We start from the raw sequence: 27417 nt of genomic DNA on the forward strand, positions 1-27417 counted from the left end.
AGTGTATAAAAATGTTCAGTCAAATATTTCTAAATAGATTTTTTTGTGTGTTTTACATACACACATTCACATTTATAAGTACACTGCCATTTAAGCGAAGACCTCAAAATCACTTTTTGACAACGGTTTACCTTATTCCCCACTCCCCTCAAGTACATGAAAGCAACATCAATCTCGTCCCGCCTTCTGTTTAACCCTACCAGTCTGTGATTGGTCCAGTGCGCCATCTATCACCGCTCTGAGTGGACAGTTCCAAAAACCGAGTCACGTTCTTCCTCAGCCAATCACAGCGCCGCGTTGCGATGACACCGTGGGATTCCGCGAAATTGTTTCTTGGAGTTGAGAGAAGTGCTGCTCGCAGTGAAATAGGACAAGTTGACGCATGTGTGGGAGCGCACAGAAAGGCGGAATAAACGCAGACACAATAGCCTCGGCTCAGTCGGGAAACGGTGCGTGTTATTTTAGCTTGAAGAGAAGAAGGTCCAGAGGGAGAAGGAGAAAGGAAGAGAATCAGAGTGCTATCTTTCCTGTGGGGGGTGTTTATTTATCCGCCCTGCAACCTCAACAAGAAAACGCAGCCTTTGCGGAATAGTCACATTGAAGACGACACGTGTCGATGCTTAACCACATGTTTCCTGGGTGGACTGCGGTCTAATTTCTTTATTGTACCCACCCTTTGAGTACATATCTACTTTATTATATATATATATTTTCTGTTCTCCAGCCGGAGCTGCTGTAGTGATGTCAGAGGTGGATGTCTCTGCAGACTGTGACCCCAGCCGACCACCGGGGCGAACAGAGGACATGTTGAAAGAGACCCAGGAGAGCAGGACTTTACTGATGGTTGCTATGATTTTACTGGACTTAAACAAATGCAACCCAAACGCGATCAGCCCAGGGGACAGTAAATGTCTCGGAGGCAGCGACGCCGGCACACAGGAGAAGAAGGATGAGCGGGGGAGTTGCCGGTTGAACGCCGGGGACAGCCGGGGGTCGGTGGCACCCAAACAGCCTCGGAGCAAGAGGGCGGCTCCGGCCACAGCGAGGCAGGAGTCTCCTGAGAAGAGACACTGCTGTCCTTTTACAGGCTGTGGGAAGATGTACGGCAAGTCGTCCCACCTCAAAGCGCACCTAAGGGTGCACACCGGTAAGTGGAGGAAGGCTCGATTGTGTTGACTACAGCGAAACTGCTCTGCGTCACTCCTGCCTTTATTCCTCATTTCCCACGCATGTTGACATCACTGCTAAAACTTTACTGGCTATTTCAAGAACTCTCAGATGTGCAGGAAATATGAGTGACAGACTGATGTCATTATAAAGTTATAATACTGACACGTGATGTGTGATGTTTAACACTCCATGTTGTGTCTGTGTAATGTGACAAGACGCGTCTAAGTGAGAGACCACATGTTTCTGCAAATGAATAACAGATTATTGGAAAGGTGGTCCCATGAATTTGTCCCTGCTGGGGGGTGTGACAGACCCGGCCCAGAGGCTGGCCGGTGAGGGGAGGCTGGTGTGAGAGAGATATGGAGGGTGTGCGTTAATGTGCTGTTGACACGCAGCCAGGAGGCGATCTGGGAACACCGCGTGCCACCGCCCATATTTGTGATGCGAGCTAGATTGTGCAAGTGTGATTATACTGATGCATGTCATATCCAAATAATGCCTCTTAATGTTTATCACTCCTGTTTATTTGCGTTGTCTGATATGTGTTTACATGTATCAGGCGTAATGCTATAAATAGCGCGTAACAGTGTAATAAATGTCTTGGCTTGTGATTCACATGCAGGTCACTGCGACACTGTTGCCCCCTCATGTTCTTGTCCGGAGATAACCCTCCCTGCACCACCGTTTCCTCATACGTCATTTTCCTCCACTCCCCCTCGAGTCGGGTTGTAAACAAGGGCAGACATGTGGTTCAATGGAGCACATGTTGGGGGGGGGGGGGGGGCAGCCATAGTTTTCTATTCACGAGGCTCTTATCATGACTCACTATTTCTAAATCAATATGTTCTGTTATTGTTCCGAGAAAATGTTGTTTATGCAGGCCTTCCCAAAATTTTGTGACTCCTGTACTCTGTACTTCATCCTCCCACTCCTCCTCCTCTCACGTATTTTGTGTCTCTGTGTCTGTTTGGTCTTTTTTTTTATTCATTGCCTGTCCTCCCTCTGTGAATGGTTACGAATAAAAATGATGGTTTCGAATTAATGTGAATTAGCTCAGACTAAACAGGTTAGGTGTACCCTGATAAAGGTTACTCTAATGTTTGGTGTGTGTGTGTGTGTGTGTGTGTGTGTGTGTGTGTGTGAGTCCTGGAGACCTCATGCTTATATGTAAATTGTTTTACCCCTTTGATACTTTTGAACTGGTGACATGAGTCAGAAAATTTCCAGAATTATACAACAAAAGATGCATCACTTCTGTCTGGAATCTCTGAGACTCTGCTGTAAAACACAATTATATCACAGTGGATCAACATTTAAAGGAAACCAATGACTAATTTTTAGCACATACAGCAGTGGGGTTTGTGGGTCCCCAATAAATGAGAAAGACAAGCCAATATCAGCAAAACACAGAGGTTAAAGCTGCAGTAGGTAACTTTTATAGAAATAACTTTTTTGTCATATTTGTTGAAACTATCAGTATATCCTGACAGTAGTACAGGAGACAGATAATCTGTGAAAAAAAATCAGGTTCCTCTGGCTCTTCCTAGTGATCCTCATGGCATTTGCAAGAATCCATCATGCCTGAATGAAAGCAGCCAATCAAAACCAGGAGTTTGTAAAGCAGGATTTATACCTGTGCTCCAGCTCTATGCAGAGCCTATGCCATAGCCTACACGTTTGGCCTACACTGTTGTGAGCGTTTGTACATGTGCGGGGGTGTGTCTGTGTCACTCTGCAGTTACACCTCCAAAACACTAGTTGGCGACAGGGTTTCTGTGAAAACATACAAAACACACATTGAATATGGCTTAATAGCAACAATTTCAAACACAAGTACATAAAGTGGCTTCACTATAACTTGCAGGATTCACAGACAAAGCATTTGTCCTTTGCTGGACACATTTTCCCCACAAAAACAACATGCTAAGGTTATTAGCACAAGCCTATGGCATTTTACATTGTATAAATTAGCCTAGCCACTAGCCAACTTTTCCTCCATTCATATTAAGCCAGGGACAACAGCAACATTTAGCAAACATATCATTACAAAATTCGGCTCAATTACAGCTCACAAGGTTCACCGACAAAACAACTGTCATACTAAACACGTTTTCCAAAGTAATACAAAATGCTAACATTGTTAGCGCCAGCCTATGGCATTTTATATTGTATAAATTAGCCTAGCGATGAGTGGAGATTTCTTCTTCTCATATGAAACCTGGATAAATCCCATAGTATAAACTGGAGGTCTGCGCTGTCTGGACATGTAGTTACATTTCCTGGGATGTGCACGTCAGGCAACAGCATACGGTACGGCATAGGCTCTATGTCGACGCAAAGCCTACACCTGTGCCCAGGTGTCGATTCGATGCAGAAGTATAATCCTGCAGTAACGCATGTCAATCACTGCTTGTGCACAAAGTGGCTGAGAAACAACTACCAGCAATGAAAGATCTTCCCATCCCTGCTTAATCAACGGCAGCGTACACACCAAACACAAGTAAACAAAATAAGGCTTCTGTGAAATGGAGGGTAAGCTTTTCTTTGACGGTCTTCTGTTTCCTTGTCTTTGCTGTGTGTGCTGTTGTTGGCAGTACAGTGTGTGCGCTAGTACTGATTGCCATGTGTTAGAGACTCCTCTTAGCTCTGATTGCTTGTCTTTCATTGAGGTGCGGTGGACTCTTGCACCTGCCATTAGGAGCACTAGGAGGAGTCAGAGGAACCTGATTTTTTCACAGAGTATGTGTCACACAGACAGGATAGGACAGGTTTCAACAAATGTGATTAAAAGTAACGTTAAGGGTGAAGCTTATTAAATAAATGCAGGCAAAGCAAAGTCCTCAAAAGTGCTTTAATACAAAATTTGTGTGTGTGTTTCCTCAGGTGAGCGCCCTTTCGAGTGCACCTGGCCAGACTGCGGCAAAAAGTTCTCTAGATCAGACGAGCTGACGCGTCACTACCGCACACACACGGGCGAGAAGCGCTTCAACTGTCCACTGTGTGACAAGTGCTTCATCAGGAGTGACCACCTGACCAAACATGCCCGACGACACGCAGGCTTCCATCCCAGCATGCTCCAGGGCTCAAGTGTGGCCAAGAGACGCCGCTGCTCCGTGTCCGTGTCCTCCTCTGACTCTGGAGACCAAAGCCCCGTTGGGGTGTGAGGAGACACACCCGCAATACTGTACATATATGTATACATAAAGGTACATGCAATAGATACAAAGGCCTAAACAAACATAGACACACCCTTATGTGTAAAGGCGTGTGCATCTTGACACAAATCCCATGAGATCAATCAACTCAACCAGTCAGACCACTACTTAAAAAGTCTTCTATGCATGTAACATTGTGCAACAGCAAACAGAAACATACGTCTGAACCTGAGTGCAATCAAACTAGAACTAGACCCCTCTTATTCCCGCAGGTGGTTGGTATTTATTGAGGGTTAATCAGGGTCTGTCACACAGGTTCTACTTGCTTTGCCAATTGTAATTAATTTACTTTGTGTTGTGTGAGTTGTTTTTTTTCCCTGGAAGAGACGGTAATCCAAGAGGCATTCATGTACATGTATAGTTTCCTTTAACACTACATGTGTTCACTTTGCATCCCGATTTTTATTTGCAGGATAAGATATTCCTAGTGGGTTAGGACGTTTTGGGAATAGTCCTTTAGTAAGTTTTATTGTTTCATATACACACTCATACTTGTACAGTCACTCTCCAGTCCAGGACAAGGCGAATGTACAGTATTATCATGTAAATAGATTCAACAGATTCACTTCCAGATGGTTGATATACTCAGTATACTGTAGTTAATTGTTATTAGAGAGGAATAAGACAAAGCTATAATATAGAGAAGTGCAGCGCTTGGGTATTTAATTTCATATATCTGGCTATGGACATAGTGAATGAGGCTTAATGTGAGCTTGTAGGTATAGTTTGTTTGTACAGATTGTTTCCTGTGTTGAAACATAAATGTTGTCACATCACGATAACGTTGCAATTAATTGCACCAAAGTACTGTAGCAGGACTTTGGCAAGACCATAGCAAACCTCACGGGGAAAATACATTTCAACATCGCTTTTTCAGGCTCAGATTCTGCCAGGAAAACACAACAGGGTATAAAGCCTTTAAAAAGGTAAAGTTGCAGACTTTACTTTTTCACTTGCAGTTGATGCTAAGACCACGATGATTCACGTCCAGTTTGTGAACTGTGAACAAGGAGGTCTGTGCCTTTTGAAGGGATTTTGTAGCAGAGAGGAATTTCTACATTTTCAACTACCTGAATGAACATTGTCAGATTCTTTAAGTTGATATTCAGCGATACTTTGAATATCAACGACTGTCTCTTACGCCAACAGTGCCAGTTGCTGTACATTTAAACTAACTTTTGTTTACTCTGTATGTGGACTGCATTTTATCAGGGAATAATGTTGGTCATTTCAGTCAATGTTGCACCCTCTGGTGGTGACACGGAAGCACAACATTTCTCATAACAATACGTCATCAAACTTGTTTTTTCATTTTCTGAGCTAGCCTTTTGCAATACTAGCATTTTGAGGCAGGTTCTGTTGATCAGTTTGTGAATCAATCAATTCCATCATGTAGCATGTCTGTATGTTTGTTTGGTATTGTGTCTTTTTTATTTGTCTGGTAATCTTTTGTAATAATACTAACGAGGTGAGAGGTCTTATTTGTCCACTACAGGAGCCAGAAACATTGATGTCATTAGTTTTCTTTTTATACTTGCCACTTTTAATGCATTCAAACATCCAGATAGTGTGTAACGTTAGGTGTAGTTAACCTTGTAGGACTCAAAGTACATACATTTGTAAAAGAAATAAATGCTGTTTTTCTTTCGTGGCATTATGACAACTGTGATTAGATGTTGGTGCCTTTCAGGTTGAAGCCCTTTTACTTCTGATGCTACTGTACTGTAATCAGGGACTGTCAACGCAGACCCAATGTTATCGCAATATACATAGCTGTAATAATTACTGCTCAAGAAGTTTTAACATTAAAATTATTTTTCTTTCTAAATATTTGTTTGGCATATCTGTCCCACATCACACAACCATGTCAGACACTGTATTTCAAACCTTTTATAAATCAATATGTCTCTTCTGTAATGGTGCAGAGAAGGTGTAACAACACAAACAGTAAGGCAGAACAGGAAGTGCTCCATTAGCTTTGTGTTTATTTATTGTTTTCATACACCGCACATAACAATAACATTGTTAAATACTGTAATGGAAGTGTTTACATTACAAGAAAATCATTTAAAAAAGGAAAACCAAAGAAAAACAATTATCACCCGTGTCTATGTAAAAAAAAAAGAAAAAAAAGCATAACTTCATAGACAGCAAAATGCTCTTCAAATAAACTAAATGATCAAGATGGTAATAAATACACACGTCTTTTAAACTTCTCTGTACTTAAGGCATACTCTAATTGCAAATTATCAACTGATTTTTAAAGGAGGGAGGGAGGGAGTCATAAATGAAGGGAATTAGTGCTCCAAGTCAGTGATCCTCGATGTTGCAATTACAAATCATTTTCCAACCTATTAGTCAAAAGAGACAAATAGATGCCACCTCACTCTTTATGTCTGTATATGTGTGTGTGTGTGTATGCCTGTGAAGGATGAAAAAGGGTGAATCTTCCTGCTGTCTGAACCTGTGTGCTTGCATGATGGTGCATGTTGTGAAAACAGAAATGGGAAGGAAGGAGTGTGCAGCGATCAAGAAAAGATACAGTGGAGCGGGGCAACATAACAGTGTGCGCTGAAAGATCTAAAGGCCTCCCGCCGTCCCTTTGGGTTTGATATTGTGAATCTATCGTGAGCATCATGTGTTGGAGGGTCGCTTCAACGATATGTAATCTTCCCTTTTGACACAGTTCATTTCAGATAAGACACTGTCACTGCTATGCAGGAAAGATTACACAGATATGGGCCCTAAAGTATATTAAAAAAACACAATAAAAATGTGCAAATTCAAAACAATACAAGTCAAGCTAGTGCCGCAACAGCTGGCACGTGATTGCACAATGAAAATAGGGCAGAAATCAAATGTGCAACAAGCTGATTCCTTATTATTTTCCATTCAGTTATTCAGTCCAGTGCTCTTCATGCAGTATGTTCCTCAGCCATTCATGTTCATACATTCATCCCTTAACTCCGTACTCAAGCATTTCAAGCCAGTAAGGCAAAAAAAAAAAACAAAACACAAAAGTAAAAGTGTTGAGGGTGGTGTGAATGAGTGAAACGACCTGGCCTGTGCTACATAACAACCCTGTACAGTACAGTGAATACGGTACCAGATATCCTCTATTTGGACACTGACACCACAGCCCACACTTTTAAAATATCGCCATGTCAACACATACAATCATACTTATCCGTCAGGTTTAAAAAAAGAATTATAAAAAAAAAAAAAAGGAACTACAAAAATGCAAAAACGCAACCCAGAATCCAGTAAGTTAAGCAGAACAGTTGAGTCAGCAATTATGATGTTTCTTATTCTTCAGGGAAATGGAGTTCATTAGAGCATTAATTTATAGCATCAATTTACCGTCTGTTTACTGCCTGCTAATATGTTACATAATGTTCACCAGGAGAAGGGCTCTCAAACACAAGTGCACGTCCTACCATAGGAGGAAACCACCACTTTTACTCATATTTTAAATACATATTGAATTTTTTTCAAATGTGTCCCTTCTCCTGGATTTTAAACCAAACACTCTATATGTTAATTTGATTATTTCTCATTGTCATTATCATCATAGCACTGTCATTACAATACTCTACCAATGCTTCACTGTCACCACTGTGGCGACGAAGTAAACTCACAGCAGATGAAGATTGGGGGTTATATTGTGTGGATCGGGGGAAAGGGCATGAGGTCAGAGGGGTGGGGTTACTGTATTTGACAGGTGGTGGAGGAGGTTGCCTGGCAGCACATGCAGGTGGGGTTGACTGATTTGGGTGGGATCAGATCCAGGTCCTCGTCATCGGGGATCTCGTCTAGGCGGTAACCATCTTTCAGCAGCTGGATGTTCAGATCCTGATTGATTTGCTGGAGAGAGGAGGATAGACAGAGGAGGGTGATGGGTTTGAATAGTGTTTCCCAACCCCAGGGCTGCTGACTGCTGGGCCACTTCCTGTTACTCCTACCATAACTGGTTTTAAATTAAAGTAGGTCATTAGATTATCAGTCCATCACTAGTTACTCGATCTGCATGTGGTTTGCAGAGTTATTCTGCCAGAACTGAACCCAACAAGTCCAGACATTTTGACATTCGTCAAATAAAATGTATGAAGAAATTTCTCTGCGCTGATCATCTGCTTACACGCCTGTCACGTGCTGTAGGAAGATACACAATGCCCACTGGGGACTGAGACAAAGCTGAGCTAATTGGTCCATTATTGTGTGGTCATTATTTTGAGGACTTTATATCATTCTGTAGCTTCATAGTAGTGAAGTGACCCAAATGTGGTCAAATAGGCATGTTTTACGGTCAAAATGCTATTTTCCCAAGCCGTTCTAAAATGTTTTCGTAGTGTTCATGATAGTTCATCTAGTGCTCAAAGGAGGCTGTTGACTTTAAAGAGAGCAATATAACAGCTTCAGTTTTCAGACAGAAAAGGCTGCCCGACGGCAGGGTAAAGCAACAATATACCACTTAATATGAATAAGTCTTGTTCAAAAAATGCAAACTAAGCCTTTCAGTTCTTACTGAAAGTCCACTCTAACTTCTATAACACTGCTTTCTGCTGATTGCTGAGTGGGTGTTTCCATTTGAAAAACTTAGAAAAGAACGCACATGAACCTGCCCTTTAAATTAACCTGGTGAGCTAGTAGTCAAACGTGGATGAAATTTATCAATAATAAAACTTCAGGTTCTGGTTGAAATTGGGTCTCAAATTTTTCAGTACAAGTCAGAATGAATCAAGTCGGGTCCAGTTTTAGGTCCCAACTGTAGTAGTGGCTTCCTGTCACTGTGTAACAAGCTTGCTAACATGACTTTAAAACAAAAGAACATTGACAATTTAAAAGACCTTGTACAAATAGTTGAGATGGTTGGATGAGAAGATCGATACTACTCTTATGTTTGTACTATAAATATGGTGCTATAGCCAGCAGCTGGTTAGCTTAGCTAAAAGACTGGAAACGGGGAAACAGTTGGCCTGGCTCTGTCCAAAGGTAACAAACTCTGTGTACCAACACGTTTATAACTTAGTAATTCACAAGTTATACTTTCTTTGCTTAATCCATGCAAAAAACAGAGGTGTGTTAATGTCGGTTTAATGTTTTACAGGAGGGTTTGTGCCAACAAGCACATTATTCTTCTGACTTAACCAGAGTTATACAATAGTCAACTTTAAAATCTCATTTTTTTGAGCTCTTGACTTTGGCTGGATAAAATTTACAGTGGTAACCATGGTAAATAAAATTAGGGCACTTTCACAGATGGCTTTAAGGATCATCACTTGGTGTTTTGTCACGAACGTGATGACTAATGTCATGCTGTGACTTTTTTTTTTTTTTTTTTTTTACCATTATTTGTATTAGCTGTCTAGTCTATTGTAGATAGACTGGACTGTCCTGCTTAAACAACAAACAACAACCACTATTCCATACTTTGTCATCTACAGTACAATCTTACTGTTAAAGAGCTTGTAGAAAGGAAGAGGGGGCAGTGGCCAAACTGGGTTACAACATGAACTGTATATTAGCTGATTATTTCAACATGGTAGCAATAAGATCTGAAAACTTGTGGTGTTCATATAACAAATAATATATCCACAACCCTTCAGAGAAAGACGTCAGCAACAGCATATGGATGGAGACGGTGGAAACGAGTATTCCTCTGGGGAATAAATCTGATGATGTGTTTGTGATTTGCACTTAAATTGGCAGCAGCTTTGAAAACAGGATTTCCAGGAGCAGACACCCAGTGATGACATTTCATTTGTTTCCCGCTCTGTGTCTCATGCACAATTGCGTGCAGGTGCGTCTGCAATGTAATGATGCCCTTGTAGCAAGCACACACGCCTACAGAATTAACATGGATGAGCAGGATGGATATAAATGGGTTTGCTTCGAGACTGGCTTATAAAGGCCCCGCTCCTAGCCTTCTGACAATCATATGAAATGGAGGGAAGGAGGCGAGGGAGGGAAGCGAATGAGAGAGTAATGTAAGGTAAAGAAGCAGATATTTGCTCCATCACATATTAGGGCTGCCACGATTAGTCGACTAATCGATGACGAATCGACTATTAAAATAATCAGTGACTATTTTAGTAGTCGACTAATCGGTTTGAGTCATTTTTTATAGAAAAGTATTATAAAAGTACCCCAAAATACTCTTACTGCAGCTTCTTATGTTCAGATATTGGCAGCTTTACACACTCTCCCGTGACAGTGAACTAAAACCCTTTGGCGTGAGTATGAAACAAGACATTAGATGGCGTAATTTTGGGGTTTGGGCAAGACAGACCGACATTTTTCAACATTTTAACACATTTTTCGATGAAATGATTAGTCGACTAATCGAATAAATAATCGACAGATTAGTCGACAATGAAAATAATCGTTAGTGGCAGCCCTATCACATATCTCACCTCGGCAGAGGAGTATCCCGACGATGAGTATCTAGACATATCAAAGTCATCATCACTGAAACAAACAAAAACCACAAGTTAGTTTATCATTTCTGTTCTTATGTGTCAAGTAGTGTATTAATGTGTGTGTTTGTGTGTGTGTGCGCTCACCTGTCTGTGTCTAGGGCCACCAGGGGCTTCTCATCTGGGCTCTGGTCTAAAGACGAATAGCCTTTATTTGGCACTACCAACCTATGGGGAGGGAACAGAGGAGAAATGATCCAAGGAGCTGAAAATGGGTGTAACAGAGGATAACAGGAAAAGGTAGGGGAGGGAAAATAGATTCACAAACAGGAAGGGGTGAGTAACACTGGCGGAGATGCTGAAAGAAAAGGAAGGCGGGTCTGGATGCCATATCACTGCTGAACTACAGTAACAACAGAAGCATGAAAGAGGTCTGATTTCTAATTTGGACATCTTACAAACCCTAAATCAATAAAACTACTCTCTTGCCAGCCCCACTGACAGACAGAGATAATGAACATGAGATTACAATCCATCTTGTCAAGCCCGTGAAAACATGTTTCTAATTTTACTCATATAATCTATATTCAGCGCACTATGACGTAAGACAAACAGAATCAGTTGACAATTTATTGGTGATGCTGCATGTGTGTGAAACAAATACTGGAATGTATTATAAAATAGAATTTATTTTAAGTTGTACTCTTTCTCATTTTCCCCATTAACCTCTCAGGCCTCAGCGCTCATGTCTTACCGTGTTCTGGCCATGACGTTGTTCTTCTTAGGCTGCTGGTTGACTGGACTACCTACAGCATTGCCGTTCTTCAATGAGCCCTTCCTAGCCAACTCTCTCTGTTTCTCTGCACAAGAAACACACACACGGGAAATCACACACCAGCTCAGCTCCAAAATGACACACAAACTGCACAAAAAAGTGATGGATTAAAGTTGAACCAATGTCATCAACTTTTAAGAGAAGAATTAAATGCTGCAGTTTGCTTATTATGGGTCTCTTTAAAGTTTCATGTAGGAACTTTTTTATCTCTACCAAACTACACCCACTAACTGTATCACCATGCAGAAGGAAGAATGCATCTACTCATGGACAAGAGGCTCTTGCTCATGACAGAGATGCTCGCAAGATGACATCCTCCTCAGCTGAGCTTTGAGGTGAGCTAGCTCAGTTACTAGTCGTAGATGCACGCTTCTGTCTGTTTAGTGATACAATTGGCAGGTGTAGTTTGGTAGAAAGAAAATAGTTCCTACATGAAACTGCTCACAACAAGGTCTAAGGATTATCTTTAGTAACCAGGTCATGATTTCCAGAAAAGAGACATTGCTGTTCAATTTTTCAAATGTATTTTTTAGTGCTTTGAGCACCACAAGCCATCTAGTTCCATTATACTGAAGAGGAGGCAGACATCTCTACAGCTGATATTTCCAACACTTCACAACTCACACAAACACACAATCATCAGGTGTGATGATTGTGTAAAGCTAAAGGAACTGGACTGAATTCTACTTGACTGTGACATCTTTTCTTTCTGAATATGATGACAAACTCAAGGCTTTGCAGCACAGTGCAAGACATGACATCAGGGTAGATCAGTTTCTGTTTACTGGAGGGATTTTTCTCAGTGGTCATCTGACCGGGAAGTGATGGTCACACTGCTGATGAGGCTGAGGGGGTTGTTTAATTTAGGTAATACAATAAATTACAAAATCTACAAAGCATGACATAATACATTTAGAGACAAAAGACTCCTCATGTGACATCAAACACTCTCGCCTCCCTTTTCTCCCTGCTTTGATTTTCACAACTGGTCAGGTGACAAATAAATAACCAATGCTTTATATCTATTCTGAACCAGTGCTGAACTTAAGTTGAAAGATTCGTGACACTGGAAAATGTTGTATCTAATTTAGACTGTGCCACCAGTTAATGGCATTACACTTTTAATCCAAATTAGTTTTAAAAGGCCATCAAATGTAGATTAGCACCTCGGGGTCACAGAGGCAAAGAGACTGGTTAAACAAGCATGTGAGATTAAAGGAATATGCTCCAAATGTGTTTATAGACAGGACATTTTATGACAGTATTAACATGCCATAAAAAGACAGAACAGAAGACAATGAAATACAAGTGCAGCCATCATTGTGGTTACACGTTCAACAAGTACGTTAGATGTGGAATGAAATGAATCTCTACAGCAGCTGAGTTGCATTTTAATAAGGACCATATTCATGCATTTCTCTCACTCATAGTTAACTCCTCCTAAATATTTTTGCTGTTTTTAAGCTGATAACATTTATGAAAATAACATTTTCCCATATTTACTGAAACTGTCACTACATTCACACAGTGGTACATGAGACTGATAAATCTGTGAAAAAACCCTTGTCCCTCCTCCTCATAGTGCTTCTAAAGGCATTTGCTAGAATCTACCACCACTGTTGGAAAACAACCAATCAGAGCCGAGGAGTCTCTCATGCAGCTGTCAATCATGTCAATCACTGCAAACTGCGGTCAAACTACCAAACTAAGCAGCGCTGATCAAATAAGAAAGCTTGCTCCAGCCAGTGGGCAGTGCTTGATTTTCGCTTGACTGTTTTCAACATGGCTGCCGGGTCACAAACTTTATCATTTTACAACTAAACAGTACACTAAAATATGTTGCTGAAAACACCTGAGGTGAGAAATAGGCAATTCAGTAACAAAATCTTGATTTATTTGTGATAAGCATTGCCTAGTGTGGCATTTTGACCGCAGTTGATGAGCAGCGGTTGACATGATTGACAGCTGTGTTAGAGACTCCTCAACTCTGACTGGTTGTTTTCATTCATGTGAGGAGGATTCTTGCAAATGTCATTAGAACTTTAAGAGGAGGCAGAGAAACTTGATGTATTTCCCAGATCACCTCTCTCATGTACCGCTGTGTGGATGTAGTGACAGTTTCAGCAAATGTGACAAAAAGTTATTTTTTATAAAAGTTACCAACAACAGCTTTGAGGCTTTGTCGAGGAAAGTATAACAGTAGTAATAAAAAAGAAAGAAAGAGATGCTGCTGCTCACGACTGGACTCTGTCCAAGGTGCTGAAATGAGCCTTAAAGGACCTGTGGCTTTTCATAAACATTAGAGACTAAAGTTCCCAGACATTAAACAGACCACAGGGGCTAATATTTTTTGCCATGGATATCCATTCATAAGCTTAGCAATGAAGTAAAGTAGGAGCTGAAAACATTTAGTCTATTTAGTATACACTGTGATAATCAGTTCATTGTTTGAGTTACTTTCCAGGCAAAAATGCCAAACCACCGCTCATTACAGCGAGGATTTATTGCTTTTCACTGTTAAGTATTGGTCTCAATTAAGTTCTTTTTGGGGTATGGGACAGTTGTTCAGAAAAAAAAGCAATTTGAAGGAATCACGTTGAGCTCTGGGAACATGTAAAAGCTCTCTACAGTTTTCTACATATAGATTATCTGAAATGAATGAATATGGTACTTTTTACCATAACTGAGCTGAGTACAAACAATAAGTAAATCACAGCATATCACCACATTGTTGGGTTTTCTTGTGATAGTAAAGCTCTTTGAAAATTCACTGCTCAGATGCCATCACCTTAGAGAAAAATCATGCTGCAACAAGTCTCTTCCTCGTCTAGAGATGAAGCTACACCTGCACATAACAGCAGGTGACTCCTTCCAGGCCTTTAAATATACACATGATTACAGGATATGCAGATTCCCACAGGCAGATACTTGGCCTACAAACACCGTAGCTCTTCCTCACCTATTTTCATCTGCAGGGGTGACGGCTTGTAGTTGATGGTGACAGGTTCCCCCTCTCTGGTGTCGGAGTCCGCCTCTGAGGCCGTGGACGAGGCCGGGTCCTGGAGACAAACGACAGGACGGGGTGGACAGAAAGATGAGCAGAAATGTGCATTACTGAGGCATGAGTGAATAATTGATGCCTTTTTGTTATGCATAATGCACACTACTATGTCCAGGCAATGTGAAAAAAAACCCAGATCATAAATAGATAAAACATGTGAGGAAGAATCCCGCTCTATTTAAAGAACACCTGTGTATGAAGCATTATACAGATGGCTTGTTTAAAAAATAATTACACCTACATACTTATACTTCTGGATAACTAGATAAAGTAAACCTGTATAGGTAGGTTTTGGCATAGCTACTTCCATCTGATAACGCACTATCTCATGGTGAATGTAAAATGCTGAACTTAAAGTGAAGTTTGTTCTAGGAGGAATCCTGGAAGTCCCTGGATCTAATTTTGGGAAACAGAGATTCACATCTTATACCCACAGGTCACAGCAAAGGAGAAAAAAGACCCTATTAATCAGTGGCCACATGACGCACGGGTATGAATGGAAGCATGGGGCCGCCTGGTGACAGCTGCAGGTCAGACTGCTTTGGGTCTAGTCTGGCTCTCTAGCGTCCCCGGCCGTGGGCAGGAGAGGCCGCCCTGCAGGCTGCAGTAACCCAGGGCCCCGCTACAGGCCACGGAGCGCATCATTTACACTGATTTTCTTTTATATTATTTTCATCTACAGATAGTGCTTTCACGGTACATACAAGCACGTATCTGTGATTAATAACCGCTCAGTAATCCCGTCAAGACGACACTAGTGGCGTTTAGCCGGAGCAACTTGCTGCATGGATGCTGAGGATGTAGCAGCAGCAGCAGCAGCAGCGTTGGGATGGGATGCTTGTTTTCGCCAGACATGACGGATGCTGCTCACTACGCAGCAGACCGGACGCTGCTTGCATTACACACAGAAACAAAACCGTCTGTCTACGAGCAAATCAGTTATCCTCTGACACGCTGCACTGTCATTTTATCCTTTTACTGTGGCAGAAAAAAACTTGCTGAAAATGCTAAACGGCACATCAGCCAATATTACGCATGGCAGGTGATGGATCTGTCGGGATCCCTCAGCATAACATTATGAATGGAAGGCCTCAGACATTTAACACCCCAGATAAACACTGACACACAAATAGAAACAAACAACAAAACACTGATTTATTATCTTCGATTGATAACAGCCTACAAATGTGACTTACCAGCGGCTGCATCTCAGCCTGCATCTCCGCCTCCTGCACGGCACTGGGCACTTGAAATCTATCTATTTCTTCCATCATCTTGGCAGCGCGCCTCTTTCCTCCCTGCTCCTGGAAACTAACTGTGGGTTAAGTGGTCGCTCCGACGAGTTCTCGCCGAGATAGTGGGTGATCTCAGATTTGTAACAATCTCTGTAGTTCTCCGGTGGCGAGCTTCATCCCAGCAGGCAGTATGTCGACGGTGGTGTGACTAGTTGGGTGACGGTGACTCCACCACCCACTTCCGGGTAGGGTATCCCAAGCTGGGGTCCGGGGACCCAGAAGGGGCCTTTTTGAGAGGACCAAGGTGGTCCCCAGCAAAGAGAGGAATAGTGATGGACAGTAACTCAGCTATTGTACTTAAAAACAGTTTTGAGATGTTTGTACTTGACTTATATATAATACTTTCTACTTTTACTACATAAATATTGGATCTTTTACTCCACAACATTCAACATATAACTTTAGTCAAAGTAAGTACTTTGCAGATTGTGATTATGATACAAAACAATTAACAGATAAATGATGATGACTTATTGAATATCAAGATAAGACTCACAAGCTTCGCAGCTAAATGTAAAATAACCAATATTAGACTCATTTACCAGCTGCATCACTAAAATGATTTATACACATTAGTGCATCAATAACTATAATCCAATAAATTTGATATGTAATTGCTCTGAAATGAGCCATCTGGCATAATGAGTATTTATTATTTTTGGTACTTTAAGTCTATTTTGATGCTAATATTTGTACTTAATTAAAATTTGAATGCATGGTGTTTTCCTTCTGACAGACTATTTATACCCTGCGGTGTTGCTACTTTTACTTAGGTAAAAGATCTTAGTCCTTCTTCCACCTCTGGCAATAGATTAATGTCACTGTAATTTGTAATATGAAGATATGATGTAAGGAATTCACTATGATATGGTATGACTATGTTTGTGAGGAAACCTGTTTTATTTGTTTCTCCTATTTATTTGTTTATTATTTTTGTCTTCCTTTTTGCACCTCTGGAGTAACAGATATGTCCAAAATAAAATATAAAATAGCTCTATACCATATCCAAAGCCAGCTCAGTTGCTCAGAAGACAAAGGTTTGCATTGTGCATTTCTGCCAACTATGAATACATTACATTTGTGCATTTAATTTGCATCATATTAATGTTTCTTAAGTGATGGAATACTCTTACCGGCCACTTTATTAGGTACACCTTGCTAGAACTGGTTGCCCTTTTCCTTCAGAACTGCCTTAATTCTTGGTGGCATAGATTCAACAAGGTGCTGAAAACATTCCTCAGAGATTTTGGTCCATATTGACATGATAGCATCTTGCAGTTGCTGCAGATTTGTCCGCTGCACACCCATGATGTGAATCTCCCATTCCACCACATCCCAAAGGTGCTCTATTGGATTGAGATCTGATGACTGTGGAGGCCATTGGAGTACAGTGAACTCACTGTCATGTTCAAGAAACCAGTTTGAGATGATCTGAGCTTTGTGACATGGTGCGTTATCCTGCTGGAAGTAGCCATCAGAAGATGGGTACACCGTGGTCATAAAGGGATAGACATGGTCAGCAACAATACTCAGATAGGCTGTGGTGTTTAAATAGTGCTCAGTTGGTACTAAGGGGCTAAGAAAAGTGTGCCAAAAAAATATCCCCCACATCATTACACCACCACCACAAGCCTTAAGTGTTGATACAAGGCAGGATGGATCCATGCTTTCATGCTGTTTATGCCAAATTCTGACCCTACCATCTGAATGTGGCAGCAGAAATCCAGACTCATCAGACCAGGCAGGGTATTTCCAATCTTCTATTCAAGTTTTGGTGAGCCCCTGTGAACTGTAGCCTCAGTTTCTTGTTCTTAGCAGACAGGAGTGGCACCCGGTGTGGTCTTCTGCTGCCCTAGAGATGGTTGTGTGTGAAAATCCCAGTAGATTAGCAGTTTCTGAAATACTCAGACCAGCCCGTCTGGCACCAACAACCATGCCATGTTAAAGTCACGTAAATCACCTTTCTTCCCCATTCTGATTCTCAGTTTGAACTTTAGCAGGTCGTCTTGTCTTGTCTTGTCTGCATGCCTAAATGCACTGAGATGCTGCCACATGATTTATTGACTAGCTATTTGCGTTAACAAGCAGTTGGACAGGTGTGCCTAATAAAGTGGGTGGTGAGTCTATGTAGGGGGATGGTGGATGTTGTGCCACCTTGGCGAGACAGATGCCAAGCTGCAGACCATGCATTGCTTGAGACAATCAAAACAGGCTGTGTTTCAGTGAGTCATTGTTGTGTTTTCTTTGGCTTTTCGTGTACCTAACGTGGGTGTTTTGTAGTGACCTGTGAGTGTTTTTCCAGCATAAGACGTCATTGCTTTTCTTTCTGAAATAGTAAAAAGCAAGTTGTTTTTTTTTGTTATTGTTTCACTGACACATCGCTGCTTCTCCAGTGGGAATTGTGCCCCCAAAACTGGGTATTTTAAGCCAAAATGTGATCTTTTCCTAACCATAACCAAGTGGTATTTGCATCTTAACCTAACCACACATTAATGACGGCATTGTTCAGTGTTTCAGTGTGTATGCACCATAATAATGCACAAATGTAATGTATCCTTGGTTTGCAGGAATGTAAAATGCCACAGTTTGTTCTGACAATTGGGTTGTCAGAGTGTATTTATGATTGAGAGGTTGTCTCCACACCGTTCTCAATATGGAGGTGGCTGAAATGGCTGAACGGCGCCAACAGTGCTAACAACGGCAACAGTGCTTACAGAGCTAATGGTGGGGGTAAACAGAATAAGGTTAATACAATTTAAAATTTTCCATCGATTCGACTGATATCCTTGCAGGTTATTCAGACTGGGTTTAAAAGAAACACCAGATTGTTGGAGGTGTAGTGGGGTAGTGGGTCACTTAGTCCATGCACTGTTTTCATGCTCAACAGGACAAGAGTCCATGAGTACATTTCAGAGGTTGCAGGGTGGATTATGAGTTCTGTCCTGTTGTGTATATACTTGGAAATCCTCAACCCACTGACCACATCATAATACCCCTAGCAAATTGGATTCAGACAAGTATTTAAATTGGTAAACAGATGAATATGAGAAAGTGGAAAACTGTAGAAGGCCCATTATTTCAAGAATGGTTGTCAGAAATGGATAAAGTGGCAGCTTTTGAGAAAATATTCTAAAGCCTGATAAACGAGGTAGAGAAATATAATAATAAATGGGGAATGTTTCTGCGGTTCCACTCACTACGGGGGGGCCAGTGAACACACTTGTCTGAGCATAGGGGGAGTCTTTTTGATTTTATTTGAAGTACCAGGCCCATAACATACATCGTCGGTAGTGCGTACAGCTCTTGTTGAGATTTTAATGAGTGCAGGAGGGTGGGTGTGGCGATGGCACATCCTGAGGAAATATATATACATATGGACACTGTTACACTGACACTATTTTGACACTTATCATTTATGTACCGTGAGTGGACATTTAACAGTGGTATGGTTGGACTCCGCCAAGTTTACTTACATGTCATGTTAATAGTGTTGTTTTGATTTACCTCAGTTTATTGTTTTTATCATTATGGTTTATTTGCTTTAATTTTATCTATTAATATAAGTCAATCCTTGCTTATTTTGTTTATTTTCTGCCTGGTGATTTTTTTCCTTTTGAGGTGGTTTGGTGTTGTTGAAATTCAAAAAACTTAAGTTATAAACAATTACAACACACAGAGATGGATTGGACTTCATTCTCTGCTCATGACTTCACTATATTTTTACATAGCAAATAGTTGTTTGCTGCTATGTTAATTCTTTTAGTATCTTCTAGGGCTCTTTTAATTGAATAAATGCAGTCAGTTGATCCGAGGATTAACCATCTCCATTGTTAACATCTTTAAAAACAAAATAAATCTTCTTGAAAGGAGTCTCTGTTCTGGCAGTCATGATAAAAAATGCAGCGTTTGATGTTCAGACTCCAGCAGGAACCTTGTGAATGAGTGAACACACAAGACATTCTTTTATTACAAAAATACTAAAAAGATCAGACGCAGACCGCTTAACATCCCATCATTCTGAAAGCCAATTAACAATTGTTTTCATCCAGGAATTTCAATTAAAATGGAATAAATTACTCTATCAAATGAACAGCTGGGAGCCAATTAATTACAGTGCCAGAAATGAGTTGGACAGGGACAAAACACACATCTAACAAAAAACAGCAGTGATATTTGTAATGGGGAATTAATTTATAACCTGTGTGGTCTGTGATAGGGAATGTAGGTCAAATCATCATCCCGTCTAATGACATTAATGAAATTGAATTTTTGGTTTCCTACTGAACAATTAGGATCACTTAGTTTATATGACTTTAAACAACCTCAGTCACCAATCAAGGCGCTGTGGTACAGCCATGACAGCGTTCTGCCTCATCGCTCAGTGTCCTGTTTCCCATGAACACATTTACATGTACGATGAACTACAATTTACCTGTTCCTCACTTGAGTATACATAACACTTCACTGCATTTCAGAGGGAAATGTGCTTTTGAATCCACCACATTCATCTAACATATGCAAAATATAGTTACTTCACAGATTGTAATTCTGAAAAAATCATATGATCAACAAATAAAATATGATCCACTGTTTTAGATTAAACGACCCAACAAGCAACTCAGCTAACCATAAAATGAAGTCTCCATGTTCATCAACAGTAATATTCCAGTAATATGACATACATGATAATCACACTGGCTGTTGTGCATTATGAGTGCTGTTGCTTTGTGAGTAAATTTAGCTGATAATACACAAGTATAAGAGCATAAATATATATAGTGCAAGCAGTGTGGTTGCACTGGGGCCCCTGAGGTTGGAGGCCCATGGAAAGAGGGCCCTTATGAGTGATTGCTACCTTGAAAAAACACATGCCATTGGCTATATATTGGCTTTTAATTTAATTAAATTTATTTTTGATAAAATCACCTATTCTATAAATCAAATATTCTATATCACTAGAAATCAACTATTACAATTGCTAAATAAAATTTATTTGGTATTTTTATTATACAAATATGCAGTGATGATTGCTGAGTAACATATATGTTGATGTTATCCAATGTCAAGACTCACATGATGAGACAATATGTGCACAATAGCGTGCACTAGAGCCCATCATAATAGCGTGCACTGGGACCCATCGTAACTACCTTACACCATGACACTTGTAGTTTTACTTAAGTAAATTTGAATGCAGGACCAGTGGCGTTAAAGACACGTTAGCTGCCTTTGTATCACTGTATTGTTACATTGTGGTATTTTATATGTGGAGGGAGCCTCAGTCTTCCTTCCCCGCTGGCTATGAACAAGGAACAAGACTTTTGCTGGGACGTTGAAGTAAGTCTAAAATACAATGAATAAATACTAAACACAACAACAACAAACTAAATACAATACTGACCTTGTAACTGAGACATCTAAATGATAAATGTTGGTACAAAATCTTAAACAATGCCAACAAACACAGTAAGTCGTGGATAAGTACAGTTTTTTTTTGTGCTGCTTTATACCTACAGTACAGGCCAAAAGTTTGGACACACCTTCTCATTCAATGCGTTTTCTTTATTTTCATGACTATTTACATTGTAGATTCTCACTGAAGGCATCAAAACTATGAATGAACACATGTGGAGTTATGTACTTAACAAAAAAAGGTGAAATAACTGAAAACATGTTTTATATTCTAGTTTCTTCAAAATAGCCACCCTTTGCTCTGATTACTGCTTTGCACACTCTTGGCATTCTCTCCATGAGCTTCAAGAGGTAGTCACCTGAAATGGTTTTCCAACAGTCTTGAAGGAGTTCCCAGAGGTGTTTAGCACTTGTTGGCCCCTTTGCCTTCACTCTGCGGTCCAGCTCACCCCAAACCATCTCAAATTGGGTTCAGGTCCGGTGACTGTGGAGGCCAGGTCATCTGCCGCAGCACTCCATCACTCTCCTTCTTGGTCAAATAGCCCTTACACAGCCTGGAGGTGTGTTTGGGGTCATTGTCCTGTTGAAAAATAAATGATCGTCCAACTAAACGCAAAGCGGATGGGATGGCATGTCGCTGCAGGATGCTGTGGTAGCCATGCTGGTTCAGTGTGCCTTCAATTTTGAATAAATCCCCAACAGTGTCACCAGCAACACACCCCCACACCATCACACCTCCTCCTCCATGCTTCACAGTGGGAACCAGGCATGTGGAATCCATCCGTTCACCTTTTCTGCGTCTCACAAAGACACGGCGGTTGGAACCAAAGATCTCAAATTTGGACTCATCAGACCAAAGCACAGATTTCCACTGGTCTAATGTCCATTCCTTGTGTTTCTTGGCCCAAACAAATCTCTTCTGCTTGTTGCCTCTCCTTAGCAGTGGTTTCCTAGCAGCTATTTGACCATGAAGGCCTGATTCGCAGTCTCCTCTTAACAGTTGTTCTAGAGATGGGTCTGCTGCTAGAACTCTGTGTGGCATTCATCTGGTCTCTGATCTGAGCTGCTGTTAACTTGCGATTTCTGAGGCTGGTGACTCGGATGAACTTATCCTCAGAAGCAGAGGTGACTCTTGGTCTTCCTTTCCTGGGTCGGTCTTCATGTGTGCCAGTTTCGTTGTAGCGCTTGATGGTTTTTGCGACTCCACTTGGGGACACATTTAAAGTTTTTGCAATTTTCCGGACTGACTGACCTTCATTTCTTAAAGTAATGATGGCCACTCATTTTTCTTTAGTTAGCTGATTGGTTCTTGCCATAATATGAATTTTAACAGTTGTCCAATAGGGCTGTCGGCTGTGTATTAACCTGACTTCTGCACAACACAACTGATGGTCCCAACCCCATTGATAAAGCAAGAAATTCCACTAACTAACCCTGATAAGGCACACCTGTGAAGTGGAAACCATTTCAGGTGACTACTTCTTGAAGCTCATGGAGAGAATGCCAAGAGTGTGCAAAGCAGTAATCAGAGCAAAGGGTGGCTATTTTGAAGAAACTAGAATATAAAACATGTTTTCAGTTATTTTACCTTTTTTTGTTAAGTACATAACTCCACATGTGTTCATTCATAGTTTTGATGCCTTCAGTGAGAATCTACAATGTAAATAGTCATGAAAATAAAGAAAACGCATTGAATGAGAAGGTGTGTCCAAACTTTTGGCCTGTACTGTATACTAGATTTTAGAGGGAAATACACTTTATTCTACTGCTTTTGTTTGACAGCGACACTTTACTTTACACATTACTTTTTTAGATTTAGATTTTATTAAAAAAAATCTGTTTATAAAATACAAAGCATTGTTACAGAATAAACTACTAAAGGGTATAAAAAGTAGTTTGAATGAGCTTTATCTTGAACAGCTACAACATTTCAAAGCTTTGTGTACACTTCAGTTAAGGCCTAGAAATGACACTTTTCTATCTTTACTAAGATCATTCTGACGAGTACTTTTACAAGTATTATTACTGATATATTACTGATAACACTTTTGTTTATGTAGGATTTTGAATACAGAACTTTGACAGGAAGTGTTTTAATACAGTATATATATAAACGAATATTTTTTAACACTATAGTTACTTTTATATTTTTTTATAATTACTTTTACTGAAGTAGTAAACAATTCTTCCAGCACGGAACCACAGCAAGTGCTGCCTGGAAAATGAACACAGAGTTGATTCTGCACCTCTCTGAAAGTGTCAGCAACAACAAAAACATTATAAACTTCACAGGCATAGGATTTATTCAATTATTTTAATTCCCTGTGTGTCCCTGTAGATTATCTACCATAGGTAAGGGGTTGATCTATCACCTGTTATTGGACGACCATACATTTTGGCAAGAAGAATAGACAGTTTTCTCTTTCATATATCTTAAAACAAACACTGAATCAAGCAATCAAGTGACCATCGTGGAGCACATTAACATTCTGGGGAAAACAACACAACCTCTGGCTAATGGAGGCCTGCCAGAGGAGCATCCCCAACACAGTGACTCGTTCTCATTGAAAGTCACGGACATGTCTGACTGCACATTGTCCTTACCTGGAAATACCAGCAGAGAGCAGCAATAGCATGCTCTGCTGCACAATAATGGAGAAGGGTCTTGGCAGCAGTCAGCCGCTGCTGCAGCTAACACCAGGTGGTTACAACTGGAGGCAGCAGATATTAAAAGTGTAGCCAGCAGGTGGCAGTCTAATTCTACAGGAGAGGAGAGGATGATGGAAGATGAATGCCAATGAGATATGTGGAGGGTCAAGTGGGTCATAGTGTTTTAGTGTGCTAAGTGCAAACAGTTTGAGGGCCATACTTCAGGTTATGCATATAGAATAGATATGACTACAACAGCATATCTGGAGGTCAGTTTGTGGGGGGAAAAAAATAAATGAAAGGAGTTAATTTTCTTTAATTTTCCTCACGCCCTTGTCCCATACGTCTCACATGCACTCACTATGTTTCTGTTTTTTTTTCTGCTGAATCATGCATACTGGTGCTTTTCCTATCATGCTCATTATTTCAACTTGCGATAATTAGACCTCTGTTGACAGAATACACATTCATACTGACTAAATTATACTGAATTATAACAATTTAATATCAGAGCTGTGCATTTGTCAAAATCGTTTTAATGGCTGCGTTTCTGTGTGCGTGTCATTGTCATGACTATTCATGACCCTGTAGGGGTGCTGTTATGAAGATCTGATTAGGTGTGATTAGATTTTTCTCAGTTATTCGTACACAAGGTCAGAAAGATCACAGCACACGCATGTATCCATCCCTGCACAGTACTCACTGTACTGCATGAATTTATACTTGACCACAAAAGGCCTTAAAGCAACAGTTACATGTTTAGATTCACTCTCTGTCTCGCTCTGTCTCACACATACACACACACACACACACACACACACACACACACACACACACTACACATGTTTTATTTGGAGCCTCTAAATTGAATTATAGATTACATAACATTCAAAAAGTTTAAAAATACCACACAATTTTTGGACATGTAGTGTCCAAAAGGGAGATTAACATTCAACCTCTTGCATTACACAGCTCAAACACACGCAAGCATGCACACACACACTCGCACACAGACACACACACACACACACACACACACACACACACACACACACACACACACTAACACATGCAGACAGAAACACAAACACCGACAATGAGTCAGTCTGGGCTGATGTGGGTTATGCAACCCCTCCAACTGTGCAGATGGAGCCACAGATTACTGACCCATCATATGTTTATTAGTAATCTCTCTGTGTGTAATATTTGTTCTGATCATTACATAACACCATGCTGAGTTCAGTGACACTCTTCCACCTCACCTTCCATTGGACGACACTGAAAATTGCTTTGCAGCTGTATAATGCATTCCCAGAAATTGAGGGATGGAGTGACTGATGCAAAGTTCAGTCGCCATGTCTGACCATCAAACCAGACATGGAGGGATCGATGGAAGCATGATAGGCAGGAGAACAAAATGGATGCTTATTCAATGTTTTCTTTCACTGGCATCACGCAGGATCGATTCACGAACTCCATTCTTCAGTAGAAGATCTGATTTGGAAACACAAAAGGAGGTTCAAAAACAGTAAGTGTCAGCATACTGACCTTCACATCCAGCTCACTGTGGAGGAGATCACTGGATATGCGCTGGGTGGCTTGCATAGGTCTGGCACCGGTCTGGTTCGTTGGGAATAGAAAAACAAATAAGAGGAAGACAGCCAAAGAGCGAGGGAGAGAGGAACTGGCAGGCACATGAATAGAAGGGAAGCAGATAAACACTAGACAGATGTAGAGCCGCCTTTCTGATGATCAGTTTGAAATCAAAAGCCCACCAAAAGCCCCAACCATCTGTCTCATACGTGCTGTAAACCACTGCTTTACCCATACATGCATACATGTACTCATAATCAAATAACATTAGTGTTCTTCATCTCATCACCTAACATCTGTGATCTTGTTAGTAGTTCACCTAAAACAAACTGACTCAGTGAAGACCAGCCTGCTGCCTTTATGATGTGGTGACAGAGGTTTTCAGATGGTTCACATATGTACAAGTACCCTACATTACAGATACTCCATTGCAAGCAGAAATTCTCTCTATTATTATTATCATCTTAAACAATAACTAATGCATTATTTCTTTGTACCACTCTTATTCATTATATACTAGTCCATACCCATTGGTAGCTTTGTCACCTTCTACCTATGCCAATCCTCAATGCCTATGTGCAGTTTCACATAGATTGACCACGTCAGTGAGCAGAAAAACACGACAGACAGAATGACTGAGTGACAGTTTCCGTGATTATGTACAGCATACCATACCATGACTTAGTCATACCTAAAATTAGAAAAAACAAACAAACATTCAGCCACAGGGGGAGCCACAGCGATCGGTCGCATTTTAGCTATTTTAAAGCATTTTTCTGTTGTTATAGCGCCACCCAGTTGCCAGTTAGAGTTAAATTTCTCCAGTCACCTTGAGGCTTCCTGTTCTACATATCTACCAAGTTTAGTAAAAATCGATATGGCGGTTAGGCCTAGATAAGAAATTAGCTCTCTAGTGCCCCCATTTTGTTTGATGGGGTCAATAATGGAGGGGTCCCCTCAGATTATGTGTGGTCATATGCGTACAAAGTTGCGTGGTGATCTGTGAAACTCTTGAGATGTTATACACCTTTATGTGATGAGCCACGCACTCCGCAATATTCATTGCCTTATAGAAGCTCAGTTTTACTAAGTTTTCCAACTTTTGCCAAGAGGGAACTTTAGATATTGGTCCCTAGATTATGTTCACTGAGTTTCACGCAGATCGGTCAAACTTCCTAGGAAGAGATCGAGTTTATGTGTTTTTCAAAAAATTCAAAATGGCGGAAAATCTATTTAACCGGAAGTTATGGGTTCTTGAGGCATACGACATACGGGACATGAGATATGCCCATTCAAAGTTTGCAATTTCAATCGGTTGCTATAGCACCCTTCTTTGGCCAATTGATGTAATATTGCTTCATTCGGATCCTCCCATGACCCTCTCCCACCGTGCCAAATTTCACATGGATTGACCAAGTCAGTGAGGAGAAAAACGTGGAACAGAGACACAGACACACACACACACAGAGAGAAAGAATTTTCGTCATTATAAAGTAAGATGTTGCTGGGTAGGTTAATGTATCACCTTGTGTTGTGTTTTATGAGATAATCTCTGTCAGTGTTGTAGTCAAGACCACCTAAACCACGACCAAGACATGACAAAGACTTTAAGGGGTTGAGACCAAGTCAAGACTAAGACCAGACCAGTGCGAGTCCCACACTGTGAGAAAAATGTGGAACATGCAAACTATAGGCTCTTCCCTTAAAAACACCTCTTTTATTATTGGCATACTATATATAAGTGTACCATTAAAAATGTCTTGGTAAAATA

At 40.7% G+C, this 27417-nt stretch overlaps 2 protein-coding genes across 2 annotated transcripts; one reads left to right on the forward strand and one right to left on the reverse strand.

Annotated features, from left to right (window-relative positions):
• The first annotated feature begins 336 nt into the window (after window positions 1-336).
• Window positions 337-6213, forward strand: klf9 (Kruppel-like factor 9). Its single transcript, XM_049578438.1, has 2 exons — window positions 337-1147; window positions 4054-6213. The coding sequence occupies exons 1-2, from the start codon at window positions 742-744 to the stop codon at window positions 4332-4334; spliced, it is 687 nt and encodes a 228-aa protein (XP_049434395.1). The 5' UTR covers window positions 337-741; the 3' UTR covers window positions 4335-6213.
• A 131-nt stretch (window positions 6214-6344) lies between these two features.
• Window positions 6345-16129, reverse strand: fam219ab (family with sequence similarity 219 member Ab). The gene is made up of 6 exons (XM_049578439.1): window positions 15894-16129; window positions 14596-14695; window positions 11556-11661; window positions 10949-11029; window positions 10799-10853; window positions 6345-8249 (listed from the first exon to the last, which is right to left on the reverse strand). Exons 1-6 carry the CDS (start codon window positions 15969-15971, stop codon window positions 8091-8093), a joined length of 579 nt encoding a protein of 192 aa, XP_049434396.1. The 5' UTR covers window positions 15972-16129; the 3' UTR covers window positions 6345-8090.
• Window positions 16130-27417: the final 11288 nt, after the last annotated feature.

The sequence above is a fragment of the Epinephelus fuscoguttatus genome, linkage group LG6 (assembly GCF_011397635.1).
Source record: "Epinephelus fuscoguttatus linkage group LG6, E.fuscoguttatus.final_Chr_v1".
NCBI lineage: Eukaryota > Metazoa > Chordata > Actinopteri > Perciformes > Serranidae > Epinephelus > Epinephelus fuscoguttatus.

What these genes read in the sequence shown, in the direction of transcription:
- klf9 (XM_049578438.1), top strand. Translation starts at nt 742, where the DNA reads ATGTCAGAGGTGGATGTCTCTGCAGACTGTGACCCCAGCCGACCACCG. An exon ending in GCACCTAAGGGTGCACACCG is followed by an intron (nt 1,148 to 4,053) that starts GTAAGTGGAGGA and finishes GTGTTTCCTCAG; the next exon opens with GTGAGCGCCCTTTCGAGTGC.
- fam219ab (XM_049578439.1), bottom strand. Translation starts at nt 15,971, where the DNA reads ATGATGGAAGAAATAGATAGATTTCAAGTGCCCAGTGCCGTGCAGGAG. An exon ending in ACCCCTGCAGATGAAAATAG is followed by an intron (nt 11,662 to 14,595) that starts GTGAGGAAGAGC and finishes TTTCTTGTGCAG; the next exon opens with AGAAACAGAGAGAGTTGGCT. An exon ending in GTGGCCCTAGACACAGACAG is followed by an intron (nt 10,854 to 10,948) that starts GTGAGCGCACAC and finishes TGTTTGTTTCAG; the next exon opens with TGATGATGACTTTGATATGT.